The 27700-nt window shown below is 39.3% G+C and overlaps 2 protein-coding genes across 4 annotated transcripts in view; one reads left to right on the forward strand and one right to left on the reverse strand.

Moving 5' to 3' along the window:
• Positions 1–3446, reverse strand: part of LOC139452853 (MORN repeat-containing protein 1-like) — a 28346-nt gene extending 24900 nt beyond the window's left edge. The window contains exons 1-3 of the mRNA XM_071234494.1: positions 3375–3446; positions 1996–2067; positions 501–710 (exon numbers count right to left, since the gene is read on the reverse strand). Coding sequence (XP_071090595.1) covers positions 501–710; positions 1996–2067; positions 3375–3438 — 346 coding nt within the window. The 5' untranslated portion in view covers positions 3439–3446. The remainder of the gene's footprint in view (positions 1–500; positions 711–1995; positions 2068–3374) is intronic.
• Positions 3447–4972: 1526 nt separating this feature from the next.
• On the forward strand, positions 4973–27679 carry LOC139454568 (N-terminal EF-hand calcium-binding protein 1-like). 3 transcript variants are annotated; one of them, XM_071236363.1, is made up of 14 exons: positions 4973–5112; positions 7477–7501; positions 8055–8163; positions 10488–10611; positions 11388–11524; positions 12644–12702; positions 13310–13366; positions 14542–14562; positions 17756–17826; positions 17999–18052; positions 18957–19066; positions 20267–20344; positions 21232–21323; positions 23080–27679. In XM_071236363.1, the coding sequence occupies exons 1-14, from the start codon at positions 5065–5067 to the stop codon at positions 23103–23105; spliced, it is 1011 nt and encodes a 336-aa protein (XP_071092464.1). In that variant the 5' UTR covers positions 4973–5064; the 3' UTR covers positions 23106–27679. The 3 variants fall into 3 exon arrangements, with proteins under 3 accessions (XP_071092464.1, XP_071092465.1, XP_071092467.1); XM_071236364.1 differs by having other exon boundaries at positions 14545–14562; XM_071236366.1 differs by lacking the exon at positions 14542–14562.
• Positions 27680–27700: the final 21 nt, after the last annotated feature.

The raw sequence follows: 27700 nt of genomic DNA on the forward strand, positions 1-27700 counted from the left end.
CTTATTTTTTCTGGTATTTCCTGCATTTAGACAGTTCATAAATTGAATAAAACACACCTCCTTGGTTTTGGTTGAAAATGTAGAACCTTGAGCATGGAGTTTTACATATTAAACTAAAACCTCGGAGGTTTGTTTTATCCTATACCTAATACATTGGGAAGACGGCAATACTGTACAGCAGTTCCCCTCCCCGTCAACACAGATAAATACTGATATATGTTTACTTGTATTAACATGATCAACAGTTTCAGGACATTCCGAAGTAGATTTGTCTTTTTGCAACTCAGGCACATTTGTCTCAATTAACAGTTTCTTTGCTCAGGGCGTTGAAAATATATTGAAATATACAAATGGATTTCGAGAAACCTAATTAATCAAATAATTTATGGGTGAAAATGAACAAAACTGAAATGATGATGATGATGAGGATGAGGATGATGGTGAGGATGACAACGATGATGATCATCATCACCATCACTAACAATATACTTGTCTCCCACCTTGTTTTCTGTTGTGTGCCCACTCCCCTTCGAACATGGTGCCATCTTTGTACTGCATGATCCCATAGCCATGAAGCTCCCCTCGCTGGAACTGACCAGTGTACTTGCATCCCGATGTAGCGAAGTACTTGTAGCCATGCCCTTGAATCTCACCATTCTCAAACAGACCCTCGTAGAAGGTGCCGTCTTTCATCACCAGCTTACCATGACCTGAAACATCACACTGCATGAGTCTGCATATGATGGTGGTCTGATCTTGAACATATTTTACAGTGGAAGAAACGGACATTTTTAGTCTACTAGTCCTAAATATGGCAAATTTCTACTAGTCCTTATGATACTTTAACTATTGAGCAGTTTGGCAATGACTACAGGACTAGTGCCAATTTCTAACGCTGTTTTATAGCTGTGATGATTGCAAATGTACCGTAATTGTGGCCCTAAAAGAAAAGAACTGCTTGTTTCAGAAAAGAGATCCATACTTAATTTGTTGAATAAAAAATAGGTTTAATAATATTTCACATTAGAATAAGGAAGATTAATGAAAGAGGACTCAAAAACAAAAATGACAACAGAAAGCTGGTGACTAACGAGATCGGGTAGTCAGGCTTGCTGACTTGGTTGATGCATGTCATCGTATCCCAATTGCATTTATAAATCAATGCCCATGATGTCAATCACTGGATTGTCTGACCCAGACTCGATTATTTAAAGACTGCCATCATATAGCTGGAATATTGCTGAGTGTGGCGTTAAACAACAAACAAAACTACTACTGCTGCTACTACCACGGCAACCACTACCACCACAGCAACTACAACTACTACTACAACTTTCATGTTTCAACAATTAATTTCTCTTAGAACAGACAGAGTAACAAACATTTCATTTCAAACATACAACACAACACAAAATCAATCATGTAGATTCTGAAAATACAAATAGCGAGGCATAGTCTGCAATATTGCATCTATATCATGGAGGTCAAACGACAGATAATGCAAGTCAGGAACAGGTAAACCAGTGACCAAAACATGAGCAATGATCAACTCCATCTGGGCACAATCACATGCAACACTGTCATGAGTCTGATCGTCCCATCCTATATCTACTCAGAATCTTGATGTACATGAATATGGAAGTACAAGAGTCAGTCCAGTTTCTTACCACTTTAAAGCCCTAGGCAAATACCTAATCAAAACAGACTTAATCAACCGCATATAAACTCTCCAAAAATAAACATATAATTTAATAGGAAAAACTCGCAAACTCCACCCCCACCCACGCCCCCCTCAGGCTCTCCACCCCCTGGCAAACATTCCAAATCTCCAAATTTTAAAATTCCTATATTAGCAATCCCTAAAAGCCCCCAATCGGATTGCAAAATTCTTCCGTCCTTTTCGGCAAACACCGCAATGGCCTGGCGGGCCCGTGTGAGACATACACTCGCAGTCGGGAAGCGCACATAAAATCTCCAACTAAGTAAGTAAGTTACCATGTTTCTTCCCTCTCTGCCACTGGCCTTCATATCTGAAGAACTGATTTTCATACACGTAGACTCCAAATCCTGGAACATGAATAGTGATGGTTATTCATTTAGGATATTAGCTATTATTATTTAGATTGAGATTGGTCAAAACCTTAAGATCCACTAACTATCTTGTGTGCTGTACACCATTATACATCATAGTGCAGTCGAGCCTGCTGATGTACACACATGTGCTTTTTAGCATTTTGTGTTTATTACTAACGGTGAACGTCCCATTACATGTCCTGGCTAATCCAATCACTTGGGCTGCCAGGAAACCCATATTTGTATCAGTGAAAGAAAAACTGAAAAATCAAAAGAGATATAGGCCCTACATCAAATACCCATCTATAAATCAAAATTACATGTAGTTGAATTAAGCATGAGTAAAATATTTTCCATTGAGATGCACATACTGTTATAAAGTTTTAGTTGTATCTGTTAAATTACCTTTTTTTAATTTATTCAATCATTCAGTAAGCATGGTAAGTTAGTTAGTTTTCATTTATTTCTTATTTTCATTTTTTTGCCATCTATTCATCTGTTATAATTTATAAATTAATTATCTATGTTTCCTTCCTTTTCTTACCTACTTTTTAGAATCTATATTTTGGGGAATGTATAAAAAATTACATGTTTGTTGAAATGTGGCCCTGATGGATGTCACTGATACGATTGTTACCTACATTTTTGGAACTTGAAGTTGGGAAAGTGGAGAAATTATTCTGCTCATTTTGAGATTTCTCACTCTATTTTTTAACAATCATGCTGCCATCTGCAGCTATATTAGTATCATCAAAGCAACATGTCAGAAAGATATTCAAAACAATGCATGTGCATCATTACACCTTTGGAAAGGAACACAAACATTGATTTGTTTACAGCTTAGGGAAGAACATGTATACCACAAATACCATCTTTGTTGGCGAATGTCAGCAAATAATGGCGACCGTTTTGCAAAAAATCAAACTTACTTTGAAGCAGAAGTAGGAGTAAACAAACAAAACAACATTTATAATTCATCAGAATTGATTAATGCAATAAATTAACGCAACATAAACATGGACAATTATAAGTGCACCATATATACGATCAGTCTCATTGTTTGGAGCAACAAGTATATGTTTCACTCATGAAGTATATTTACTCATTTAGAGAACTGACCTCTGGTGATTCACAAATTGACAAACTCCAAATCCAATGACAGCTGACACTTGATTATCACACTCGAGTGTACGATGCTAAAATATGGAACAAGCCACAATGTTAAATGATAGGAATTCAAATATGTTCTCAACAATAAAGACAGTACTCTTAATCATAACTGTTCTCAACTTGTAACATACCATCTCGCAGTAGTTTCGTCGTTTCACCAACATAGCTGGCTCCGGATGCCGAGTAAGCCGCCATGTTGTTTTCACTAACAACCGAGACATTCTCGTGAGAACGAGCGATGAAGTACGAGACTTCTATCATACGTGCAGGTGCGTAGTAAACAGAAAAAACACTGCCTATATTAAGAAAGTACCACACATGAATGAGATAGTTTTCTTGTATAGTTCATGTTTGTTTTGTGATTAGTATTTCTTGTGCTTCTTTGACAATCAAAATAAAATGGAATGCATGACTGTATATAGTACCAAAACGCATGAAGGAATTTGATTGAAACGGCTACAATTTTATTCTCGATTATCCAGCGAGAGAGAGACAGTGAGTGCGTTGACGTCATACATATAGATCTATCCTTGTTGACTTTATAATAGTGTTTAAAAGTGAAATACTAGCGACGCAATAACGCACCATTGTTGATGTCACAAGGACCCTGTTTGATTTTATTTGATGTTTGAGGCTAGGGCTGGGACGGGTAACTCGGGTATTTGGGTCGGGTGGGTACTGAGGAGGACCCGGGTACCCACAGGACTACCCGGACCCGTGGTTAGTCACGTGATATATTGTTAAATGACAAAACATATCTAAAACTCTATGGTTACTCTACAAGTCACTAATGTTCGCATTTCTTTCTGACTAAGCACCATGCAATTCCTTCTGACCTTTATAGGTTTGAATAAAGATAAAACTTCAGTCAACTTCAGTGTATGCATGACCAGATTGTTTCATACGTGTATCTGAATACATTATACCAGGGCCACGGTCAAACTATTCCCAATCGGACATTTTACACCTAAGTCTTGAGACATATAGCGGGTAATAGCGTGGTGGGTACCCGGGTAGTAAATTTGGATTCGTCCCAGTCCTATTTGAGGCCACACTCAGCACTATTCCAGACAGCTATACATGTATATATTAACGGGCCTTCGTCATAACAAGCAGAGGTAAATAATTAAAAAAAAATAACCTTGAAGATGCTTCATGAGTGAGTGAATGAGTGAGTTGGGATTAATTTAAAGTCGCTTTGAACAGTATTCCAGTAAAATCACAGCGTGTCAGCTGGGGGGTACGTCTGGCGTGATGCAGGTCTCGGACGTTTACCACTCTGGTAAAAACCACGAGCACGGGTATGGTGCTTACACATCTAGAAACATAATTGGGGCGAACCTGGATTCGAACTCACCAAACGCTATGATTCATCATAAAGACATGTAAAGATGATGCAGGTCCAAGACGTTGTGTTAACCCTCTGGATGCCGAGGTTTTTTTCTGACGCACATTTTCCTAAGATCGGAAAAGTGAAGTGATGTATTTTGAATTATATTCGACTTCAAAGTGAGGGTTGTAGAGGAGGGACATATATATCCCTATGGCATCCAGGGGGTTAACGCACAATTATCGATGTGGTACTATCAGGGTTAATATAGCTATTGTTTGGTAGCATATTGATCACAAAAATATCTTCATATGTGAGGGTTCCAACAAACGAGTCCACCTTTTCCGTTTTGGCCGAGAAAACGGGCCGTTTTGGAGCTGTGCAGGTTTGGGTAACGACTGTAATTTGTGTACAATCAAGTGGAGCCAGGTTTTTTTTGTGTTCGTCTGAAATTGACAACTGACACAATCAGCTGATAACCACAAACAACGATGGCAGACAAAAGTGTTGAAGATAGAGGAATGTCGATATTTCTGGATGTAAGTGATGGTTTAAATCCCTAGCATTATCATTGGTTATGAGGACTGGTGGCGTCCAAATCAGAGGTCGTCATTTAGCCTAGTTGTAGACAGAAGTTTACGAGGAAGTATTTCCATGTCAGACAACAGTTGGTCAACACGATGAGAGCAATAACAGGGCTTGTGCACGGTGAGGACGTTTGTCTTGCTGTTCTGACACGAACAATGTCCACAACATTTGACTGCTTGTTTATTTTACATTTTTGTTTGGTAGTCGAGAAGGCCCGACGGAATTTCCAACGATAACATGTAGGCTTATGATGTATGCAAAGTTGATTACAATATGCTTCTTATGCCAGTATTTCTAACTGGGTGTGTTTGTACTGAAGATTACAGAAGTACAATGTATTTAGGAATTGTCTGTGTTTTCTCCAGTTTTGCAGATTCTTGGAAAAGTTTGCACATTGGTTTTTCAATTCATACCTCAATTAACAAAATACACAGTCAATCCTTATAACTGAATTCAACAAAAAAAAAATGTGTTATCTTCAAAAGTTTAACCAAAAACAGTTGTATATATAAGCAGACAAAACTGATGAGATTGATAAACAATCCAAGTGTAGGAATACATACTGTGGCGTGATGTGAATAGGTGATTGTTTACTTTATGCACATAACTTGACACGCCCACAAAGTCAGTAGACATTCAACGGAGAGTAGAATCAAAACAAAGGACCTGTCAATGAAGGCAAGAAGCGAGAAGGACTGCAACAGTCCGGCGGTAATGAACCGGACCAAATATGTCCGGGAGAAGGCGGCTGTTTTAAATGACATGGTCAGTTACTGCCAGATTCAAACATAAGTTCCCTACGAACGGGAAGACAGAGTTGGAAAAATGCGGGTAAGAAATGAAACCCGAAGACATGAAATTTGTGGAACCCAGGCGAGTGGAAATAAATCAGGCGAGCGAGCCTGCATGTTTGCTGTTTCATTCCTTCTTGGGGTAGTTTGGACAATGAATATGCATGAATTTAGATAAATGTCCTGTGCATGACGATACTCGTGAGCAGAAAGGGAATAGTGGGCTTCCCTGACAATTCATAGTAATAGAAGTAGTCCTCCTTGGTGGGCGTGGCTTAATTTTTTACATTCATTGGGAAATGTATGCAATAACACATGACCAATTCAGCTAATCAGAATGCAGGAATTACAATGAACACAATAAAAAAAATGATTGTAAGTGTATTAATTTGTTATTCTTTATATGAAGGATCCTGAGAAAGAATGTATAGTTCTCTATTTCTTCTTCATGATTGATCATGAATTGATAATCAATTAGTTTTCAAAATAAATGATCAATCTTGACATGTTAAGTGATTCCCAATGCCAGCAGTAGGTATCTCATGCTTGGTGAAAGATGACTCAGATGGGCATCAGATACAGGCCATAGTGATACAGGCAATTGTGTTACAGGCCATTGTTGTACAGGCCATAGTGATACAGGCCATTGTGTTACAGGCCACTGTCATACAGTGCATTGTCATACAGGTCATTGTGATACGGGCCATTGTGATACAGACCATTGTGATACAGTGCATTGTCATACAGGTCATTGTGATACAGACCATTGTCATACAGGCCATTGTCATACAGGCCATTGTCATACAGTGCATTGTCATACGGGCCATTGTCATACGGGCCATTGTCATACAGGCCATTTTGTTACAGGCCATTGTGTTACAGGCCAAGGTGATACAAGCCATTGTGTTAAAGGTCAAGGTGATAAAAGCCATTGTGATACAGCCCATATTGTTACAGGCCATTGTCATACAGGCCATTTTGTTACAGGCCATTGTGATACAGGCCATTGTCATACAGCCCATTGTCTTACAGGCCATTGTGATACAGGCCATTGTCATACAGGCCATAGTGTTGCAGCCCATTGTCATACAGGCCATAATGGTTGAATATTGCTGACTGTGGCATAACAGTTAGATAAGCTAAAGTCTGAATGTATTGATAAGATATGCTGATGATGCTGTAGTAAATACTTTAATCAATTTCTAGACAGCGATATCATCTGGTGGGATTCTAATCCTAATATGCCTGTGCAGAGTTGTGTCCCTTGGGCATGCCAGAAACCTATGATTGTGGATACAAGTCACTGCTCGACACATCATGTTTGCTATGTCAGCACCATACCCTGCTCGTGGGTTTCACCAAAGTGGTAAACGTCTGAGACCTGCATCACTTTGAGCTTTCATCCCACATTAAGATGACATGATGTGATATAACTGAAATACTGTTCAATGCAACATTAAACCCAACTGACTCACTGACTCACTATGATCCTATAATACAAGCATATTCTTATTTCTTTGCCAGGTGTTCAGAAGAGCAGACAAGGATGGTGGGTACTCTCTAAGTTTACATATTGCAGTATACAAACAACTAACTGTCCCAAACCTTCAAGATTGCAGTAACAAAATGTTCAGTGAATCTGGTATTGGTTCAGTTAATTGATGATTGATTGATGTAAGTTTCCAACCACATTCCACATAGGTCATCAATTGATCTCAGGGCCTATTTATTGTTTAGCTATCATATAGATTTTAGCTATAAGAACCTTCTTTATCTTTTATGATTTATGTCAAATTATAAACAAGCAGCTGTTTGCTTTCATTTGCAATTTCGAACTCTGAATAACTCTTGAATAATACTTGAAACTATGGAAATAATTCTTGCGGTTATAAAAAACATCTTGATCATAAACAGTCAGTTCCTGGTAGAAGCTTGCTAGGAGATAGGTTCCCCTGAAATGATTTCTCAGGTGGAAATACTCTTCTTGACAGAATACATGACCCTAGCAATGATGGGCTCTACAGTATATAGGAAATGTTCAGCAAGAAAACACTGCCATGCTGGATTCCTTGTGTGTGATTTATGTACAAATATAATTTCAGATGATGGTTTTATATCTTGGGAAGAGTTCATTGCCTTCTTTGCTGATGGCGTGATGGGAAAAGAAGAACTGAGAGCTTTGTTCAACGAGATCGACACGCACAACACTGGGTACAGTAACTTGTTCCTGTTACCGACATCACCACGCACACTGCGACATCTAGCATATCTTTCTTCAACATGAGCGATCAACACGCACACTGCGACATCTAGCATATCTTTCTTCAACATGAGCGATCAACACGCACACTGCGACATCTAGCATATCTTTCTTCAACATGAGCGATCAACACGCACACTGCGACATCTAGCATATCTTTCTTCAACATGAGCGATCAACACGCACACTGCGACATCTAGCATATCTTTCTTCAACATGAGCGATCAACACGCACACTGCGACATCTAGCATATCTTAAACATGAGTGATCACCACGCACACTGCGACATCTAGCATATCTTTCTTCAACATGAGCGATCAACACGCACACTGCGACATCTAGCATATCTTAAACATGAGTGATCACCACGCACACTGCGACATCTAGCATATCTTTCTTCAACATGAGCGATCACCACGCACACTGCGACATCTAGCATATCTTAAACATGAGTGATCACCACGCACACTGCGACATCTAGCATATCTTTCTTAAACATGAGCGATCACCACGCACACTGCGACATCTAGCATATCTTTCTTAAACATGAGCGATCAGCACGCACACTGCGACATCTAGCATATCTTTCTTAAGCATGAGCGATCAACACACACACTGCGACATCTATCATATCTTTCTTAAACATGAGCGATCAACACGCACACTGCGACATCTAGCATATCTTTCTTAAGCATGAGCGATCAACACACACACTGCGACATCTATCATATCTTTCTTCAACATGAGCGATCAACACGCACACTGCGACATCTAGCATATCTTAAACATGAGTGATCACCACGCACACTGCGACATCTAGCATATCTTTCTTAAACATGAGCGATCACCACGCACACTGCGACATCTAGCATATCTTTCTTAAGCATGAGCGATCAACACACACACTGCGACATCTATCATATCTTTCTTAAACATGAGCGATCAACACACACACTGCGACATCTAGCATATCTTTCTTAAACATGAGCGATCAACACGCACACTGCGACATCTAGCATATCTTTCTTAAACATGAGCGATCAACACGCGCACTGCGACATCTAGCATATCTTTCTTCAACATGGGTGGAATGAGTATTTTCAGGTTTTCTAGAAAATGAATTTACTTGTGAAAAATGAAGTTCTTGGTTTTGTAGATTTGTCCATGAGATATTTTCTTTCGAAAGTAGCATATTTGAACTATATTTTGCAGTCTTCCATATACAAACTTAATGTCAGGTTGCATGATTTTCAAGTGTTGCTTTGAAGAGCCTCGTTGTAGGGTTCTAGGTCAGACCTGGTTGATCTGTGATGAGAAACAACATCTGTGTTGTGTGTGGCCTTGTGTCTATACTACTCTGCACAAACACAATAAGGGAAATATTTTGGTGTGGAATTTGTCTGGAACAAACTCTTGAAACAGTGTACAGTGTCTGGGTAAACACCAAGTGGAAACCCTCTTTATTGAGGGTATTAGATCATGTGTTATTCACATCAGATCTCACTTGTGAACTATGATTTGATGCTAATATCTGTGTTATTGCCTGCATAGTATCACTGTAACATACATACATAACAGTTTACAACAATGTAAGGATATCTACATCAGATCAGAATATAATGAACTCCTGTCTATGATGCAAAAGATTGCTATTACTGCCTGCATGGTAACACTGTAACATACATATATGTATATAAATAACAGTTTAAGACATAAGGATAGGTGAGGTGGGGTTGAACATCGTGTACAAGATTTTGAAATTTTATAGGGAAGTGCGTGCGTGCATTTGGAGTTTTGAAACTACTGTGTATCATGGTACAAGGTAACATTACAATCTGGTACCATTTGAGGGCTATAATTCTGAACCAGCTTTCAATGCTGCAGTTTTGCTACAAATCAGAACTTAATAAAACTGACAGTAGTCAACATTTTTGTCTCATTGACCAGGTACAAACTCTGAGGACGTGTGAAGTAAGGTTTACGCTAATCCTCTGCAGTTGTTTTAAAACGAATTATTTTTAAGGCTGCTATTACTAGTTCGCTTGATTGTAAGGTATGGAAAGTACGTAAGGAATACAAGATATCCTTATGTGGTGTCTCACCATTAACATTTGACTCTGCGAGGGTTCAGCATTATAGTCCATGCACACGCAGACATTTGGACCAACTCATTGGTTCAACCAGAAACATGACGTACATTCTGTATTGCGATGGTTTGGAACGTGTTTAAAAGGATGGGGGATACTGATGACATGCCTGCTCCCTCTAATCCAGCAACATCGACACGGGAGAACTGTGCACCTACGTCGCAACGCACCTGGGGGACTTCCAGCAGATCTACGGCACCCTGGAGGATCTGTCGGCCAAAGTGACGGGGGTGCTCTTCTCCACATCGAAGGTACTGCAGCTCATCCGGAGGACTCCATGTAGACTGGTCATGTTCAGTGGTGTATAGTACTTGCTTTACAGATCTCAGACATAATGCGATGGTTGTTCAGTGGTGTACAGTACTTGCTTTACAGATGTCAGACCACAGCGATAGTTGTTCAGTGGTGTACAGTACTTGCTTTACCGATCTCAGACCACAGCGATGGTTGTTCAGTGGTGTACAGTACTTGCTTTACCGATCTCAGACCACAGCGATGGTTGTTCAGTGGTGTACAGTACTTGCTTTACAGATCTCAGATGCCTGAATTTACGAGGGCGCAGATGAATATGTTGAGAGAAATCTTTTATTTCAGAGTTATGAGGGGGCACATGAATATGTTGAGTGTAATCTGTTATTTCAGAGTTACGAGGGGGGCATATGAATATGTTGAGTGAAATCTGTTATTTCAGAGTTATAAGGGGGCACATGAATATGTTGAGTGTAATCTGTTATTTCAGAGTTATGAGGGGGCACATGAATATGTTGAGTGAAATCTGTTATTTCAGAGTTACGAGGGGGCAGATGAATATGTTGAGTGTAATCTGTTATTTCAGAGTTACGAGGGGGCAGATGAATACGTTGAGTGTAATCTGTTATTTCAGAGTTACAAGGGGGCAGATGAATACATTGAGTGTAATCTGTTATTTCAGAGTTACGAGGGGGCAGATGAATACGTTGAGTGAAATCTGTTATTTCAGAGTTAGGAGGGGACAGATAAATACGTTGAGTGTAATCTGTTATTTCAGAGTTACGAGGGGGCAGACAGAAAGGAGAAGTTTGTGACCCGGTTCCTGATGCGGGAGATACAGAACCAGTTGTCGGCCCTGCAGCAGCCGCTAGAGGCAGCATCAGAGGAACTCGACCTCCAGGCGCGCAGAGAGAGGTAGGGGATCTACTCACCTCAGTCACAAGATTCTGTTTTATTAGAAAAACCAAAACATTTGAAGCTGTATTGGAGCTATATAGGCTATGAACGGTTCCAGTGTTAAAATATTATATTTCATGTTTGCTGAAACTTTTTCTCTAGTTTGTGTCAGTAAGTCAGTGAGAATATAGATTAATGCCACAAGAATTATTTTTGGAACATAAAAAATCATCAGGGTCATTTTCATGAAAATGTAGAAAAAATTGTTCGCTAGCTCGGTGTTTGTTTTTGTTTTTGGCATTGTTTGAGTAAGTTGTGTAACGGGAAACTATTATGTTATGTAGTAAGACTCTTCTGTACCCTGTCCCACAATGCCATGTTGGGGCTATCACTGGAGTTACTTTCCTTCGGCATATTTTGAGGTCAAAGGTGAAGGTCACGAGATAGAAACAAAATGACCCCAAATGGTTTTGTTACACTTTCTTAATAGTATGAAAGTATTTATCATTAAGCGTGGTTCTTGCCCTCTCCGGGATGGGGCCCTGCCTTGAAAATGTTTGGATCAAGATGACTCAGGCTTTTGTTTTTGTCAGTTTCTGGGGCACGGTTAACACAATATGTATGGAAGATAGTAGTTGCTCGTGACTTAAAACTCCTACCACATGGCATGTCTGTCAGAGGTCAAGGTTATCTGTGAGGTTATTGTGTATCATTCATTGCTAGTTCCTGCCCTGCAGCTGTGTTACTTGCACAGTCCTGACACTTGGTGGTTGTTGCATCTTGTTTAAGTCTGAGAGTTATGGAAGTGACATAGGTATGTTTTGGGAGCTTGGAGGAAATAGTGTTGAAGGGGATGCAAACATCTCAGTTTCAAAAGTCAACAGCTACTTTTTGTTAAAAATTGCTATTTGTAATTTTTTGTGTTATAACCCATCAAAGATGAAGCAGTTGGTCAAAATATAATGCATTCAAACTATATTTACTGGACAGCCTGAAGTTAGCTGTGGGTTAGTTATTCGTTTTTTCTAATAATGAAAAACAAGCCAGAAGCGGATTCATTATTCAAAGTCTCTATATATGAATGTTGGTCGGGGTCGAGTGATTCACTTTCTGACAGTCATAACTGGTAATCCTCAGGGCGGACATACAACCTGTTGAGGTAGAGGCCATGAAGAAGACAGGAGCCACCATCCCAGGTAACCTTCAACTACCCGACACTGCCAGATAAACACCTATAGGAGAGTCACCCTGAAGACCCAGGTTTGATTCCCCACATGGGTACAATATTGATATTGTGATATTGCTGAAATATTGCATTACTATAAAAAGCGGCGTAAAACCATACTCACTCACTCACTCACAAATTGTATGGGGCGTAGGACAATCACACATTGTACAGATGATTTAAGACTCCAAACTACCCAGGTGTGTTTTATTGTCTCTTCCCATACAGGTTCAAGCATTTAGGCATCAGAGCCCTGTTTGAGGATTTTCAATTTACGACAGGCACTGCTTGTTGGAGATTTGATTTTAAATACATCTCCAGTAAGACACAAGGTTGGACTTAAATTTGGCGGTTTAGAAGGGTAATAAAGTTTTCTCTACCCCCTGCTAGTGTCCTTGTGCTGTAGCTTTTATAGTTCAGGGCAAAGCTGTTTCAGTACACATGTGGGTAGTGCAAACCTTATTGTTAATAATATTTTTTTGGGAAAATACCATACATCATCGATTAACATAAAAAACTTAGAACTCAAAGTATTCCTTCTGTGTTTAACTCACTCACTCACTCACTCGGTGTTTCAGGTCGGATTGTCCGGCGAGCCAAGCGACAGGTCAGCTCCCAGAGCACAACTAGTGAAGGTAGGTCAACCTGGGGACATTTATGAGATGCTTGCTCAGGATGTAAGTTCCATGTGACATAATGACACAATAACTCCGTCACTGTCAATATGTTCAAGTCTTTGACTGGCATGTAGATGTGATACACATAAGGAAGAGAATTTATGGATGTCAACTTCTTTATTATGAGGAACACAGTGTTTCGGAGCATATGCTTACTCCTTCATCAGGTGAATGAATGCTACGAGGTAAGGAAGATATATATGTACCTGGAAGAACATCCATGCTAATTACCCCTGGCTGCCTGTTTGCCCAATGTCCATTGCCTATCACCAATCAGTGATAATGTAAGTCCTGGCCTCCAGTTGTCCATCGCGATCACCTACCAGTGCCAAATATCTGTTAGAAGTTATGAGTGCCAATCAGCTGTTGGCTTCCCTTGTTAAGTCTCTGCCTTTTGTTATCTTAATACTTTTGTTGTTCTTACATGTCGATATATATATTCTCTGCCTTATAGCATTTATTCACCTGATGAAGGAATAAGTATATACTCCGAAACGTGTGTTCCTGATAATAAAGAAGTTGACATCCATAAGCTCTTTTCCTCATTGACAAATTATCTATTCACTCCAAAGGAAAAATATGGAATATATTTGTATTGGAATCCTGTTATCATACACGTCAAGGAACTAAGATGTTTATTTTTTCTTGCCATAATTTTGAGAGGTAATTTGAATATTTTTGTGATAAGTGACATAGGACAGAAATTAAAAAGTTAATTATTTATAAAGGTTCTTTATAAGTATACCACACAAAGGAAGTTAAAGAACAACCAATTCTTTCACATCACAATGGTTAATCTGTCAAGCGTTCTTTAACATCTTTTGAGTAGAAATTATACACATATATATGTGTGTAATTCTTATATGATATTGCCGGGACTATGCTTGATACTTTCATACCGCCTCTGACTTCTGCTAATACGACCGTCTATAACTTGATGTCTGCATGTGATTCTGCATGATACATCTTTTATCATGTTTATGGACTATCTGCTCATTATTCTATTAAAAGTGATAATTAATAAAGGGTATCTTTTTGCTTATTCAATATGTTATATATTATATAAGTAATTGATTTCAGTTGTCATATTGTAAAAAACTGAACACATTTATTGTTTTTACAATGACCTGCAGCAGTTGAGAATATTGTGGAGGGTAAATATTTTCAAGTAGTATATTTTTCAATTTTCTTCAAATTTTATCTTCTGACTGTCTGTCTCAGCCTCTGCTGCTCATGCTTGTGGTGGTTTGTTGGAGGTGGCAGTTATAGAGTATTATACCACGACTTTATATACTAATGAATACGTATCTCAATACATTTGGAGAATAGTTAATTCCGTTGTATTGCATTTTTCAAAATCATGCAAATTTCATCTTCTTGGCAAAGATATTTACAAGTCAAATTGAAATGATGAAATTCAGAAATTAGCAACTGATCCCTGTGACTGCAAAGGTGAAACTAGTTGCGTCCAGCTACCTGTATATAATAGTCTGTTAGGAATATGTCGTGACCATAGCAACATCCAACAAAATCGTGGATGACTAAAGAACATATCAATCTTTTAAGTAAGGATAAGAATTTATGGATGAACAACTTCTTTATTACAATTAAGAGCGACGTTTCGGTGTAGGTTCTAACACCGTTATCAAGCAAGTGATTTACAGAGTGCAGTAAGCTCTTAATTGTAATATAGAAGTTGTTCATCCATAAATTCTTATCCTTACTTAGTACTCCAACTTCTAAATGCCTATCAAAGAAGTTATCAATCTTTTGATGAACGTATCGCAATACATCATGCCACATTATTGCAATACGACAGAAAACATTATTCTTTGTGTAACACAAACATGGATTCCTGGTACTGACAGAAAAGTTAGATTCAGCGTTGAAACTATTGACATAATGTCCCATTCCATAATACTAACAGACCACAGACCACTCATGTGTTTTCTGTGCGGGGATTCCGGGTTAGAATAGGTCCCCAGTATCCCACACTTGTAAGAGAAGACTAAATAGGTGATCAGACTCTGCTACCTCGTCTTCAGTAATCTATGCAGGCTGTAAGAGGTGACTTAATGGATGGGAGGTCAGACTTGGTGACCTGGCCCCTGTAGAGATTCTGGGTTAGAATTAGTCTTCAGTAATCTATGCAGGCCAAGAGGTGACTAAATCGATGTCTGGTTGGTTTTGGTGACCTGGTTGATAGTTTCTTGTACTGTACAGTGTGAATTGTTGTTATTAATATCCATCACTGGATCATCTGGCCCAGACCATATAGCTGCAATATTTCTGAGGGTGGCATAAAACAAAGGACACACAGTTTCTTGGCTGATTGCATGTCATGACAGGGAGTGATCTCATGCTTTCAATCACGTGTCTGTCTGGTCCAGACTTGATTGTGTACAGGCCGCTGTCTTGTCACTTCAGTATTGCTGACAGAAGTGTTAACCAACATTCACTCACTCACTCTGGTTTATTGTTGGTTTATTCTGGTTATTGTCAAAATGTTTGCAAAAACCTGTGGTGTGGTTGATAAAGACCTTTGCCAAAAAGAAGCCAGATGAAAGTTATGTAACACATATAATATAATATCTAGTTGTGTATGATAACATTATTAATCACATATAGCCTCTTTGATAACTTTGTGTGCTAATTCTATTTTGCTACTTCTATTTTGATATCTTGCAAACCTATGCATGTTTAACTGTGTTTCATACATTCTAACTTCTACAGTCTTTCTGGCTCTATCAGCTGTGCTTATTTCTTGCGCATCACCTTCTGTCACCATGGTTACACATGTGTAAACTTTGGTCTTTGTTTGATTTCAATCAATTATTTGTCCTAATCAATCAGTGCAGTGCCACACAGTATCATGTCTTCAAGCCCCCTGTTGTCACAATGAAATTGTAATACTGATTGTCAGAGGAAATTTATCTGTTAGTTCTCATTAAAGAAAGTAATGATGTATGTTTCTCAAGGAAAATATGAAGCAATTGAATACAATTTTTTTTTATAATTCAACAACCAGTGTTGTTTGGGACGACAGACATGAACATTGGGGACATGAACCCTCGGCACCTTTCTGCATCTACAAATGTTCTGAATCAGGATGCAAAAATGCCTCACATGGCATTATACAGGTGTTACAGCAGTGTGTCTGTATTGTGCAGGGTGTTACAGCAGTGTGTCTGTATTGTGCAGGGTGTTACAGCAGTGTGTCTGTATTGTGCGGGGTGTTACAGCAGTGTGTCTGTATTGTGCAGGTGTTACAGCAGTGTGTCTGTATTTTGCAGGGTGCTACAGCAGTGTGTCTGTATTGTGCAGGGTGTTACAGCAGTGTGTCTGTATTGTGCAGGGTGTTACAGCAGTGTGTCTGTATTGTGCAGGATGTTACAGCAGTATGTCTGTATTGTGCAGGGTGTTACAGCAGTGTGTCTGTATTGTGCAGGGTGTTACAGCAGTGTGTCTGTATTGTGCAGGTGTTACAGCAGTGTGTCTGTATTGTGCGGGGTGTTACAGCAGTGTGTCTGTATTGTGCAGGGTGTTACAGCAGTGTGTCTGTATTGTGCAGGGTGTTACAGCAGTGTGTCTGTATTGTGCAGGGTGTTACAGCAGTGTGTCTGTATTGTGCAGGTGTTACAGCAGTGTGTCTGTATTGTGCAGGGTGTTACAGCAGTGTGTCTGTATTGTGCAGGGTGTTACAGCAGTATGTCTGTATTGTGCAGGGTGTTACAGCAGTGTGTCTGTATTGTGCAGGGTGTTACAGCAGTGTGTCTGTATTGTGCAGGGTGTTACAGCAGTGTGTCTGTATTGTGCAGGGTGTTACAGCAGTGTGTCTGTATTGTGCAGGGTGTTACAGCAGTGTGTCTGTATTGTGCAGGGTGTTACAGCAGTGTGTCTGTATTATGCAGGGTGTTACAGCAGTGTGTCTGTATTGTGCAGGGTGTTACAGCAGTGTGTCTGTTTTGTGCAGGTGTTACAGCAGTGTGTCTGTATTGTGCAGGGTGGTACAGCAGTGTGTCTGTATTGTGCAGGTGTTACAGCAGTGTGTCTGTATTGTGCAGGGTGTTACAGCAGTGTGTCTGTTTTGTGCAGGTGTTACAGCAGTGTGTCTGTTTTGTGCAGGTGTTACAGCAGTGTGTCTGTATTATGCAGGGTGGTACAGCAGTGTGTCTGTATTGTGCAGGTGTTACAGCAGTGTGTCTGTATTATGCAGGGTGTTACAGCAGTGTGTCTGTATTGTGCAGGGTGTTACAGCAGTGTGTCTGTTTTGTGCAGGGTGTTACAGCAGTGTGTCTGTATTGTGCAGGGTGTTACAGCAGTGTTAACTGTGTCTGTATTGTGCAGGGTATGGTAGCCAGGTGTTGACGCTGCAGGTGGACAGGCTGGAGAATCTCATAGACAAACTGGAGTCTAAGGTAATTCCTTGCTTTTATCGTAACTCAAAAGAAAAATGTGCATGCAGTTACCATGGTTACCATTTGATAAATAATTGTAAAATGTTCTTTTCATTGATATTCTTATTGTGTTCCGAATCATTTAACCTGCAATGCTAATTTTGTACAAATGGTGTATTGTTTGTGTTTTCAGGTGAACTTCGACAACTTTGTTGATGAGGAGGTTGTGTATGAGCCTGAGTGCCTGGTGCGTACAAGCTGAAGATCTTTTTTGTATAGGTCACATTTATTTAAAATCCACCTAAAATCATCATTGTGTAATTTTGTTTTGCTACAAAATAGTGTATTAGGATAAAAAAATAATAGTCTTGTTTCTCAGGAACCACCCGCATGATCATAAAGTCTGCCGCATATTTTGTTTTAATTTCTATTTAAAAAAAAATATCAAAATCCTAATACTTAAACACAATGCACAAAAAAATGAAAATGGAAACAAAACGAAACGTGCAATGAACTTTATGATGATGTGGGCAGTGCAGATGTTGATGCTACGATGATGCTACTTGTGTCTTCATCTAGTGTTTTTGCAGATGTTGATGCTACGATGATGCTACTTGTGTCTTCATCTAGTGTTTTTGCAGATGTTGATGCTACGATGATGGTACTTGTGTCTTCATCTAGTGTTTTTGCAGATGTTGATGCTATGATGATGCAACTTGTGTCTTCGTCTCGTGTTTTTGCAGATGTTGGAGCTGGGATGATGCAACTTGTGTCTACATCTCGTGTTGTTGCAGATGTTGGAGCTGGGATGATGCAACTTGTGTCTACATCTCGTGTTGTTGCAGATGTTGATGCTATGATGATGCAACTTGTGTCTAAATCTCGTGTTGTTGCAGATGTTGATGCTATGATGATGCAACTTGTGTCTAAATCTCGTGTTGTTGCAGATGTTGATGCTACGATGATGCAACTTGTGTCTAAATCTTGTGTTGTTGCAGATGTTGATGCTACGATGATGCTATTTGTGTCTACATCTTGTGTTTTTGCAGATGTTGATGCTACGATTATGCAACTTGTGTCTAAAACTTGTGTTGTTGCAGATGTTGATGCTACGATGATGCAACTTGTGTCTAAATCTTGTGTTGTTGCAGATGTTGATGCTACAGAGGAACTTTGAAGTAAAGGTGGAGGAGCTGGACAGTTTCAAGTCGAGTCTCAGGGCTTATGTGGAGTCTACCCAGGGTGTGGGTGGATGTCGCAAGTAAGATCATGTTGTTGATAATTGCGGCCTAAATTTATCCATGTATGTCTCTGAAATGCATTCGTTCATGATTCCGAAATCAATACTATGTAAGATATATTATGATGCAAATTTCTTTTTATCATAAGTCAGCCTTCTTATTTAACATGTTTAAGATATGCAGGGATACGATATCTGGAAGAACAACTTCATTATTACATTTAGGAGCAACGTTTTGGTCTAGATTCTAACAATATATCAAACAAGTGGAGAATATACACAGAAACGTTGTTCCTAAATGTACGAAGTTGTTCTTCCACATATCGTATCCCTACTGAGTAGTCCATCTTTTAAATGCCTCTCAAAGAAGTTATGTTTAAGGTCGATAATAGAGTCCTTGGTACTGCTACCATACCATGCTTTTCAAAGTCTGAAGTCTTCATGTTCATCTTGGAGCAGAGATTAATGAGATAGTGTTTTTAATTTCATGAGTAGGGCTACTCATGTTAGTTAATGACACGGGCCAGGGTTGGCATGACCTATGTTTTGGTGATACGTTACTTTGGTGATTTCCTGTACCTCTGTGTGATAGCGCCTCTGTGTGATAGCATCTCAATGTTGTCTACTTTGCAACCAAATGAATCAGGTCGTCCGGCTCTGTAACTTGGTTGATCGTACCCTGATAACGTAGATTGTTGCTCACAATAATGATAACTGTATTGTTTGGTTGAGACTTGATTATTTACAGGATGTTATCATATAGCTGTAATATTGTTGAGTACAGAGTTAAACACAAACATGCTCACAAAGATTGATGAGAGTACTAGGGTTTGATCATTATATAGTCTGGGATTTTGTGTTAAACTTAATAGATTTTCATTCAGCACTTCAGTACAGGCAGTGTTTTACTCTGAGTGGATCCAAACAGTTCTGTTTAAACCCACATTTATTTATTTATTTATTTATTTATTTATTTATTTATTTATTTATTTATTTATTTATTTATGTATTTATGTATTTATTTATTTATTTATTTATTTATTTATTTATGTCCTGCTAATTATTTGTGGGTGTTTTAGAACCTGACAAATTATATAAAAGATATTAAATCCTAGCCCCCCCCCCCCCCCCCCCCCCCCCAACAGGTGACTTTCCCTGTAGCAGCTCCTACACAGGAACCATGTCTGTCAGTGTGACTTTGTGACACTTGTGCTGTTTCAGTGTGAGTGTACGATCATTCAGAGACAGCAACAAGCTGACCTTGTACGAGATCTGGAATACAGGAGCAGACAAGAAAAGGTGGATGTCATCCGTGGTGTTTCTTCACTTACATTTTGCTATCATAACTACAGCTTCAGCTTCAGGACACCCTGGGCTACAGTTTCTATAAATAAAATCGTCTGTTTTATTCAGAGGTGGTAAATGTGATTTGGTGCCTCTGACTGACCAATCAAAATAAAGTAATTTCCAAATACTGGTTTACAACTTACTCAAATCTATCTGTCAGGCTATTTCATCGTGTCGTAGTCGAAGTCGTCACTCTGTAGGAATCGAAGTCCAAACTAATACATCGTGTCACTCAAGGGTATCAACAAATCTCAGATATTCAGGGCTGGTGACCATGAAACAGAAACATCTTGAGGGCCTCATTTCATTACCTGACTACTAAGGCTGGGACGGGTAACATGGGTACTCAGGTCGGGTGGGTCCTGAGTAGGACCCGGGTACCCAAAGAACTACCCGGACCCGTGGTTTGTCACATGATATATTGTTTAATGACAAAAATTATCTAAAACTCCATGGTTACACCATGAGTCACTAATGTTCGCATTTCTTTCTGACAGTGCACCCATTCCTTCTGACTTTTATATGTTTGAATAAAGATAAAACTTCATGCAGTGTATGCATGACCAGATTGTTTTACACGTGTATCTAAATACATTTTACCAGGGCTATGGTCAAATTTTTCCAAATTGGACTGTTAGTACCTATCTCTAAATATCTACAGCGGGTAACCGGGTAGGGTCCGGTAGTAAATTTGGACTCGTCCCAGCCCTACTGACTACAAATGGACACTAGATATCAGACATATGTATGATGGCAGAAGATTGTATGTACAAACCTGTGAAGTACTGACGATGAATTAGATTTTATAAAACTTATTTATGCTGATGTTTTCAATTCAGATGTGAAGAAAGTGCAACTAGTTGTACATTCATGACGAACATCGCGAGTCAGCTGGCGACACCTGAGACGTCCAGTAGTATGACTGTGCCAGGTGGGTACTTCACACGCTAGGACTTGGTCAGAGTTGGGTACTTCACACACTAGGACTTGGTCGGAGTTGGGTACTTCACACACAAGGACTTGGTCGGAGTTGGGTACTTCACACACTAGGACTTGGTCAGAGTTGGGTACTTCACACGCTACGACTTGGTCGGAGTTGGGTACTTCACACGCTAGGACTTGGTCGGAGTTGGGTAATTCACACACTAGGACTTGGTCGGAGTTGGGTACTTCACACACTAGAACTTGGTCAGAGTTGGGTACTTCACACACTAGGACTTGGTCGGAGTTGGGTACTTCACACACTAGGACTTGGTCGGAGTTGGGTACTTCACACACTAGGACTTGGTCGGAGTTGGGTACTTCACACGCTAGGACTTGGTCAGAGTTGGGTACTTCACACGCTAGGACTTGGTCGGAGTTGGGTACTTCACACACTAGGACTTGGTCGGAGTTGGGTACTTCACACGCTAGGACTTGGTCGGAGTTGGGTACTTCACACACTAGGACTTGGTCGGAGTTGGGTACTTCACACACTAGGACTTGGTCGGAGTTGGGTACTTCACACACTAGGACTTGGTCGGAGGTGGGTACTTCACACGCTAGGACTTGGTTGGAGTTGGGTACTTCACACGCTAGGACTTGGTCGGAGTTGGGTACTTCACACGCTAGGACTGTGCCAGGTGGGTACTTCACACACTAGGACTTGGTCGGAGTTGGGTACTTCACACACTAGGACTTGGTCGGAGGTGGGTACTTCATACGCTAGGACTTGGTCGGAGTTGGGTACTTCACACGCTAGGACTTGGTCGGAGTTGGGGCACACCTTTATATTTTGTGGTTTAAATCATCTTTGGTAGGTACAGAGTTGCAACCATTAGGCATGCCAGAAACCCATGATCATACGTTCAAATCCTGGTTCAACCTGCCCCTGTGAAAAGCCGGTTAGATTAGGTCATCAGCAACCCATGCTTATCGTAAGAGGCGACTTACATGATTGTGTGGTCCGGCTTGCTGACTTGGTTGATGAATGTCATCATATCCCAATTGTGTAGATTGATGCTCATGGTATCAATCATTGGATTGTCTGGTCCAGACTCGATTATTTACAGACTGTTGTCATGTAGCTGGAATATTGCTGAATGTGTCTTTAAACAACGACCAAAACAAAGAACGAGGGACTCTGATCATGTTTCAACAATAGCTAATGTCTCATGAATGTCGGCTAGGACTGAAGGACTAGTGCTTTTGAAAACTCTAAAAATTACCAGTCCCACCCTAATTTTTGTCAGTCCCAACTTTGAACAAATAAAAAAACGTATGAAAATTGCCTGGTTTTAACTCTCTGAAGATCATGTTCCATTGCAACTTATTTATATCTACTCGTCATTCACACAAAGTCCAGTCACAGTTTTCTCTCTCTTTTTTAATACTTCTAGATGAAATCGCTACAAATATATATCAAGTCAAAGCAAAATGATATTTCTTTGCTCTAAAAATAGACAACAGGAAACCCTGATGGTAACAGACAAGCTGACTTCTTTTGAAAAATATACATATTCGAATATAGCCAATGTTTTGTTCAACAAAAAAAACTTAGAACTTATTTGTCAGTCCACAGGGACTGGCAGTCACAAGAATTAGTGGTCCAAACCTAATCTTACCGGTACAAACTGGTAATTACCGGTAAACAGGAACACTGAGTTTGTGAAGGTTGCATGTCAGTGTTATCTGTGTTAATGTTTCAGGGAGCTGGTGGAACACATCAATGTAGAGAGACCAGAACAGATGTGAGTCTAGTCAAGTAGGACCAATCTTCCCGAGGCAAGAGAGTTAACTGACTTTAAAAGTCCAGTTTCCACCCTTGCCGAACTAGGCTGGAATTCGACACCAGTGGCTATTATGAGTCATGTCCCTTCTATGCCTCTCCTATGGACCAATCAGATTCCACCTCTTGTATCACTAGCATTTGCTTCAAACAAAATGGCGACGCCCAGTCAAGACGATCTGATCGATAATCAAGATCTATTTTGTGATAAAACGGGTCTTACATAGCGAAGTGCATCAAATCATGTGAGCACCTTAATTAAAAAGATTTGGAAAATATCTGTTGACAACGAGTTGGCTGTGCAAACAATTTGCAAATCCTGCAATCAACCAAAATCTGCATGACATTTTACGAACTGGAATTTGATTTAGTTGCGCGAATGACATTGGACTATGCATAGACTTGTTAGTCCAGCCAAAATGTAACTCCATAATACCAGCCTAGTTCGGCAAGGGTGGAAACTGGACTTTTATAGTCAGTTAACTCACTTGCCTCGGGAAGATGAGTAGGACCAGTCTCAGATATACCTCCAGCATGTTCCTGTCTTCAACACTTCACTAACCATGTCCTGCTGGGTCAAACATCTCCACAGCATCTCTGGTAGGAAGGCAACAGACATTACAATCAGAAGTGTGTTCAAGTTTTTCTGGATGGAAGGATTGCCAGTCTGAAGAAACATGGATCAATGCAGAGAGATGAACTCATTTAGGACGTTTTATGAGTTCTGTATTGATGTCACAAAGTATTTGTAGCATTGGGCCACGATTCATCTGTCTTTGATTGAAGAGGTGCAGTACCACAACTGCTTTGTGAAATGTTGCCACAGAATAGCAAGGCTCCACTTCATCTTCTTTCCTTCTTTGATGTTTGTTGAAGCATGCAGTTATCTAATGTTCATCATGTTCATAAATCTTTATCCACGTCTGAGATTAGGGGGCCATTGTAGGGCCCAGACTGACGAGAAATGGTCGACCTCCAAGTGACCCTGATCATCGAGTGTAGTACGTGTAACTTCTGTTGTTTGTAGAAGATTGCAATGAACATATGTTCATTATGTTCATTAATCCTTCCCTTCATCCACGCCACAAGTAACGTGACCAATAGGATCACTTGTACCCCTTCCTCCTGCTGATATTTTCAGCATTGTGTCATACTGTTCTTGCTCAAGACCAATTGAGTGAGTTTGGTTTTACGCCACTTTTAGCAATATTCCAGCAATATCACGGCGGGGGGTCATGGGCATCACACATTGTACCCATGTCGGGAATCGTATCCAGGTCTTCGGTGTGAGGAGTGAACGCTTTAACCATTATGCTACCCAACCGCCCCTCAATACCAAGCTGTGATAGTGATTGAGTGCAGGGTATTTATCCTAATGGAATGAAGACATGATGATCTGGATAATCAGGGTACTTACTTGTCAGACATGATTAGAAGCCTATGAACAAAACAGCTGACTACAACACTTTGGAAGTCAACCCTTTGTCTCGCTCGACCGATATTGTTGACTGTTCGATTTATTGATGCAATAAAGATCAAATATTATTGTAATAAGGCAGGTTCACAATAAACTTTTTGAAAATTGTGGCTCTTATACAGGGTGTTCCTGTATTCAGGGTTTTGTGTCAGTGTCAGGTCATTCTATTGCCAAAGTGATTATATGGAGTGCCAAGACTTTTCTTTAAACTTCATATACCAATCCGTCAACTCACAAACATTTAAATGTTACAAAATAATGAAAAACAGTGTTTCTGTTATGCTCCAAACCAGAATCAAGTAAAATGTTAAAAACAATGTTCTTTACTGTTGTTATGAATATAAATAAACTATTTAAAATACTATTATTATACTGTTATATTGTAACTTGAAAATTTATCTTAAAATCACAATGAAATATAATGAGAGGAAATAAAAAATGTATTTGAAATTGACCAAATGTAGGCCAAACATTTATGACCTCCTCAAAATGAGTCTTGCCTAACTTCTTTAATAGAAGTGTCATGAAGGCTGTGACACGTCATGGCTTTGACTTGTTTGACTTTGTTCTAGAATATGAACAATTGGTCTAATAACTGTTTGGTGAAATATATCAAATATGAGTGTCTTTATTGGCATTTTTTATTTCTAAATTTTGTGACTTCTATGTTATGTATGTGCTCAATGTTTCAAGGGCAGAAGTACTGGTCACTTCCTGATGAAGGGGCAAGAAGGAGCCCTGAAACATTGTGTAGGTACAGTGCAGCCAAACAAGTTGCTGTCTACAGTATACATGGTCATGTGCACCAAATATGTCTTAAATCAATCACAATTCTTTGAAGTCAAGTGAAGAGTGACCATGTCACAAGGTATCAGTCATACAATCATGTCACAAGGTGTCGATCATACATTTATGTCACAAGGTGTCGATCATACAATTATGTCACAGGGTGTTGATCATACAATTATGTCACAAGATGTCGATCGTACAATTATGTCACAAGATGTCGATCGTACAATTATGTCACAAGGTGTCGATCGTACAATTATGTCACAAGGTGTCGATCGTACAATTATGTCACAAGGTATTTCTTCTGAGCTCATGTTATCAATGTGGACAAGATGTATTTTCTAATGTTATAGATTTTGACACTTTTACTTTTTTCTAGATTTGCCCAGTTATATTTACCCATATTTCTAGATTTTTACATTGTCAGTAGGCATGTTGTTTACTGTTGTTGTTGTTTTTATCACCTGAATCTTATACAGGTTGTCCGAGTTTGTTGGTTAGTACGTCTAGTGACCAGTATTGTAACTTATCTGCACTGATATTGCAGCAACAGGTGCTTTGTGGTATTCTCTTTAGATTTAGTAGAAAATCTGATCCTTGTTCAAGTAGAAAATGTGATTTTAGATTAAGTAGAAAATGTGATCCTGGATTAAGTAGAAAATGTGATCTTAGTTTAAGTAGAAAATGTGATCCTAGTTTAAGTAGAAAATGTGATCCTAGTTTAAGTAGAAAATGTGATCCTGGATTAAGTAGAAAATGTGATGTTAGTTCAGGTATACAATGACATATACAGTAGAACAGGAATAGAATGAAGACAAGGTTACAACAACCAACTGTTACAATTCCCCAGTTTATGTCCTGTGTATCATCATATAAAATATACGTATAACAAACTCTACAGCAAATTGACGTCTACAGCAAACAGATATTTCATCCCCGACAAGCCCCAATACCATTGATTAGTGATGTGTAGAGCGAACTGAGAAATCTTGCTCTCTGTCATTTAGTGTCACTGACAACTGGTAATTCAACACAATCAGTGGGGGACGATTCAACCTTGTTGAATGGGTTTTATGTTAATCTTGCCTGCAATTGTAAGATAGAGTCTATTTCATAGACATTAAAAATATACACTTCGTTTCAACAGTGTTCAAGGCGTCAATAGCGGTATTCTGACCGTGGTTTCTGTTAATAACGGTGAGTTGTGCGATCTTCCGATCGCTTCAAATTAATAAAAACAATATTAAAAGGAATTTTGAATAAAATTAATGAAAAAAGTTACAAACGTAAGTCCAGATATACAAAGAACATTTTTTTATAGCCAGACCGTGTAATTACATGAATAATTTGCAAACTTCAGTATGGATTTGTTGACATGGTATTTCCGGTGTTTCGTACTCACGGTAATGTCTTTCTATGGGGGAAAAAAACATCCAAACTCATAATTCGTGTATAATGCGCACACCCTTCTACACAGCTGTGTTTTTTGGAAAAAAAGTGCGCACTATACTCAAGAAAATACGGTACATTTCATGAGCAGATTGTCCGTGAGAAAATGTAAATAATGAACAAGGTGTAAGAAACTTGATATCTCCGCTCCCTCACAGTTCGTAATGTCCACGATCTACTGTATTTCAGTTTTCATTAAACCCTTGTCCTTTTTAGAATCTGTCCAAGACAAGGTGGGAACATACCGGCATGGAGGGTTGCTGCAGTTACAATGGGGATGTTGTAGTTTCCAGTGTCGGAACCTGGACCTACAGCTGGAGGGATTTAATAGAGTAAAAGAGATTTAAGAGAAATAGATTTAGTGAACAACTCAATAACTATCTCAGCGCTGTGATTGGTAAGTCTGTGTTTGAGTTACCATGGTTACAATCATGGCGGAGATTGGTCTGTGGAATTGGACTAGGGTCACCTCTCAGTTAAATAAGATGATATGTATTTATCAAGCTGTGACATGGATTTCAAACATTTATTCCCAGGAAAGAGATATAGATCTTGTAGCCCATCTGTTGTAACTGTTAATGAACCAAACAAAACTAGTAGCTGATATCCATTATGCGTGGTACTTCCTTTTGTCTTTCTTTTCAACTACAGACACAGGCCTTGTGAGCAGGTAGTAGTTACTTATGTTAAAATGGCCATTCTGTTTTATGCTGGATAGAAAACATTATGCAAAACATATGCAAATATTATTCAGAGAGAATTATTCTGCGGAGATAAAAATGCAAATCTTGTTACAAGCCTGTCATCACCACATAATAAAGTTCTC

The sequence above is a fragment of the Haliotis cracherodii genome, unplaced genomic scaffold, assembly GCF_022045235.1.
Source record: "Haliotis cracherodii isolate W230 unplaced genomic scaffold, xgHalCrac1.p SCAF_10, whole genome shotgun sequence".
NCBI classification, from domain to species: domain Eukaryota; kingdom Metazoa; phylum Mollusca; class Gastropoda; order Lepetellida; family Haliotidae; genus Haliotis; species Haliotis cracherodii.

Bases quoted from the DNA above. Each gene is read 5' to 3' on its own strand.
- LOC139454568 (XM_071236363.1), top strand. From the start codon at position 5,065: ATGGCAGACAAAAGTGTTGAAGATAGAGGAATGTCGATATTTCTGGAT. The intron at 14,563-17,755 runs GTAAATATTTTC...TGTATTGTGCAG, and splicing joins AGTTGAGAATATTGTGGAGG to GGTATGGTAGCCAGGTGTTG. The intron at 21,324-23,079 runs GTGGGTACTTCA...TTAATGTTTCAG, and splicing joins CAGTAGTATGACTGTGCCAG to GGAGCTGGTGGAACACATCA.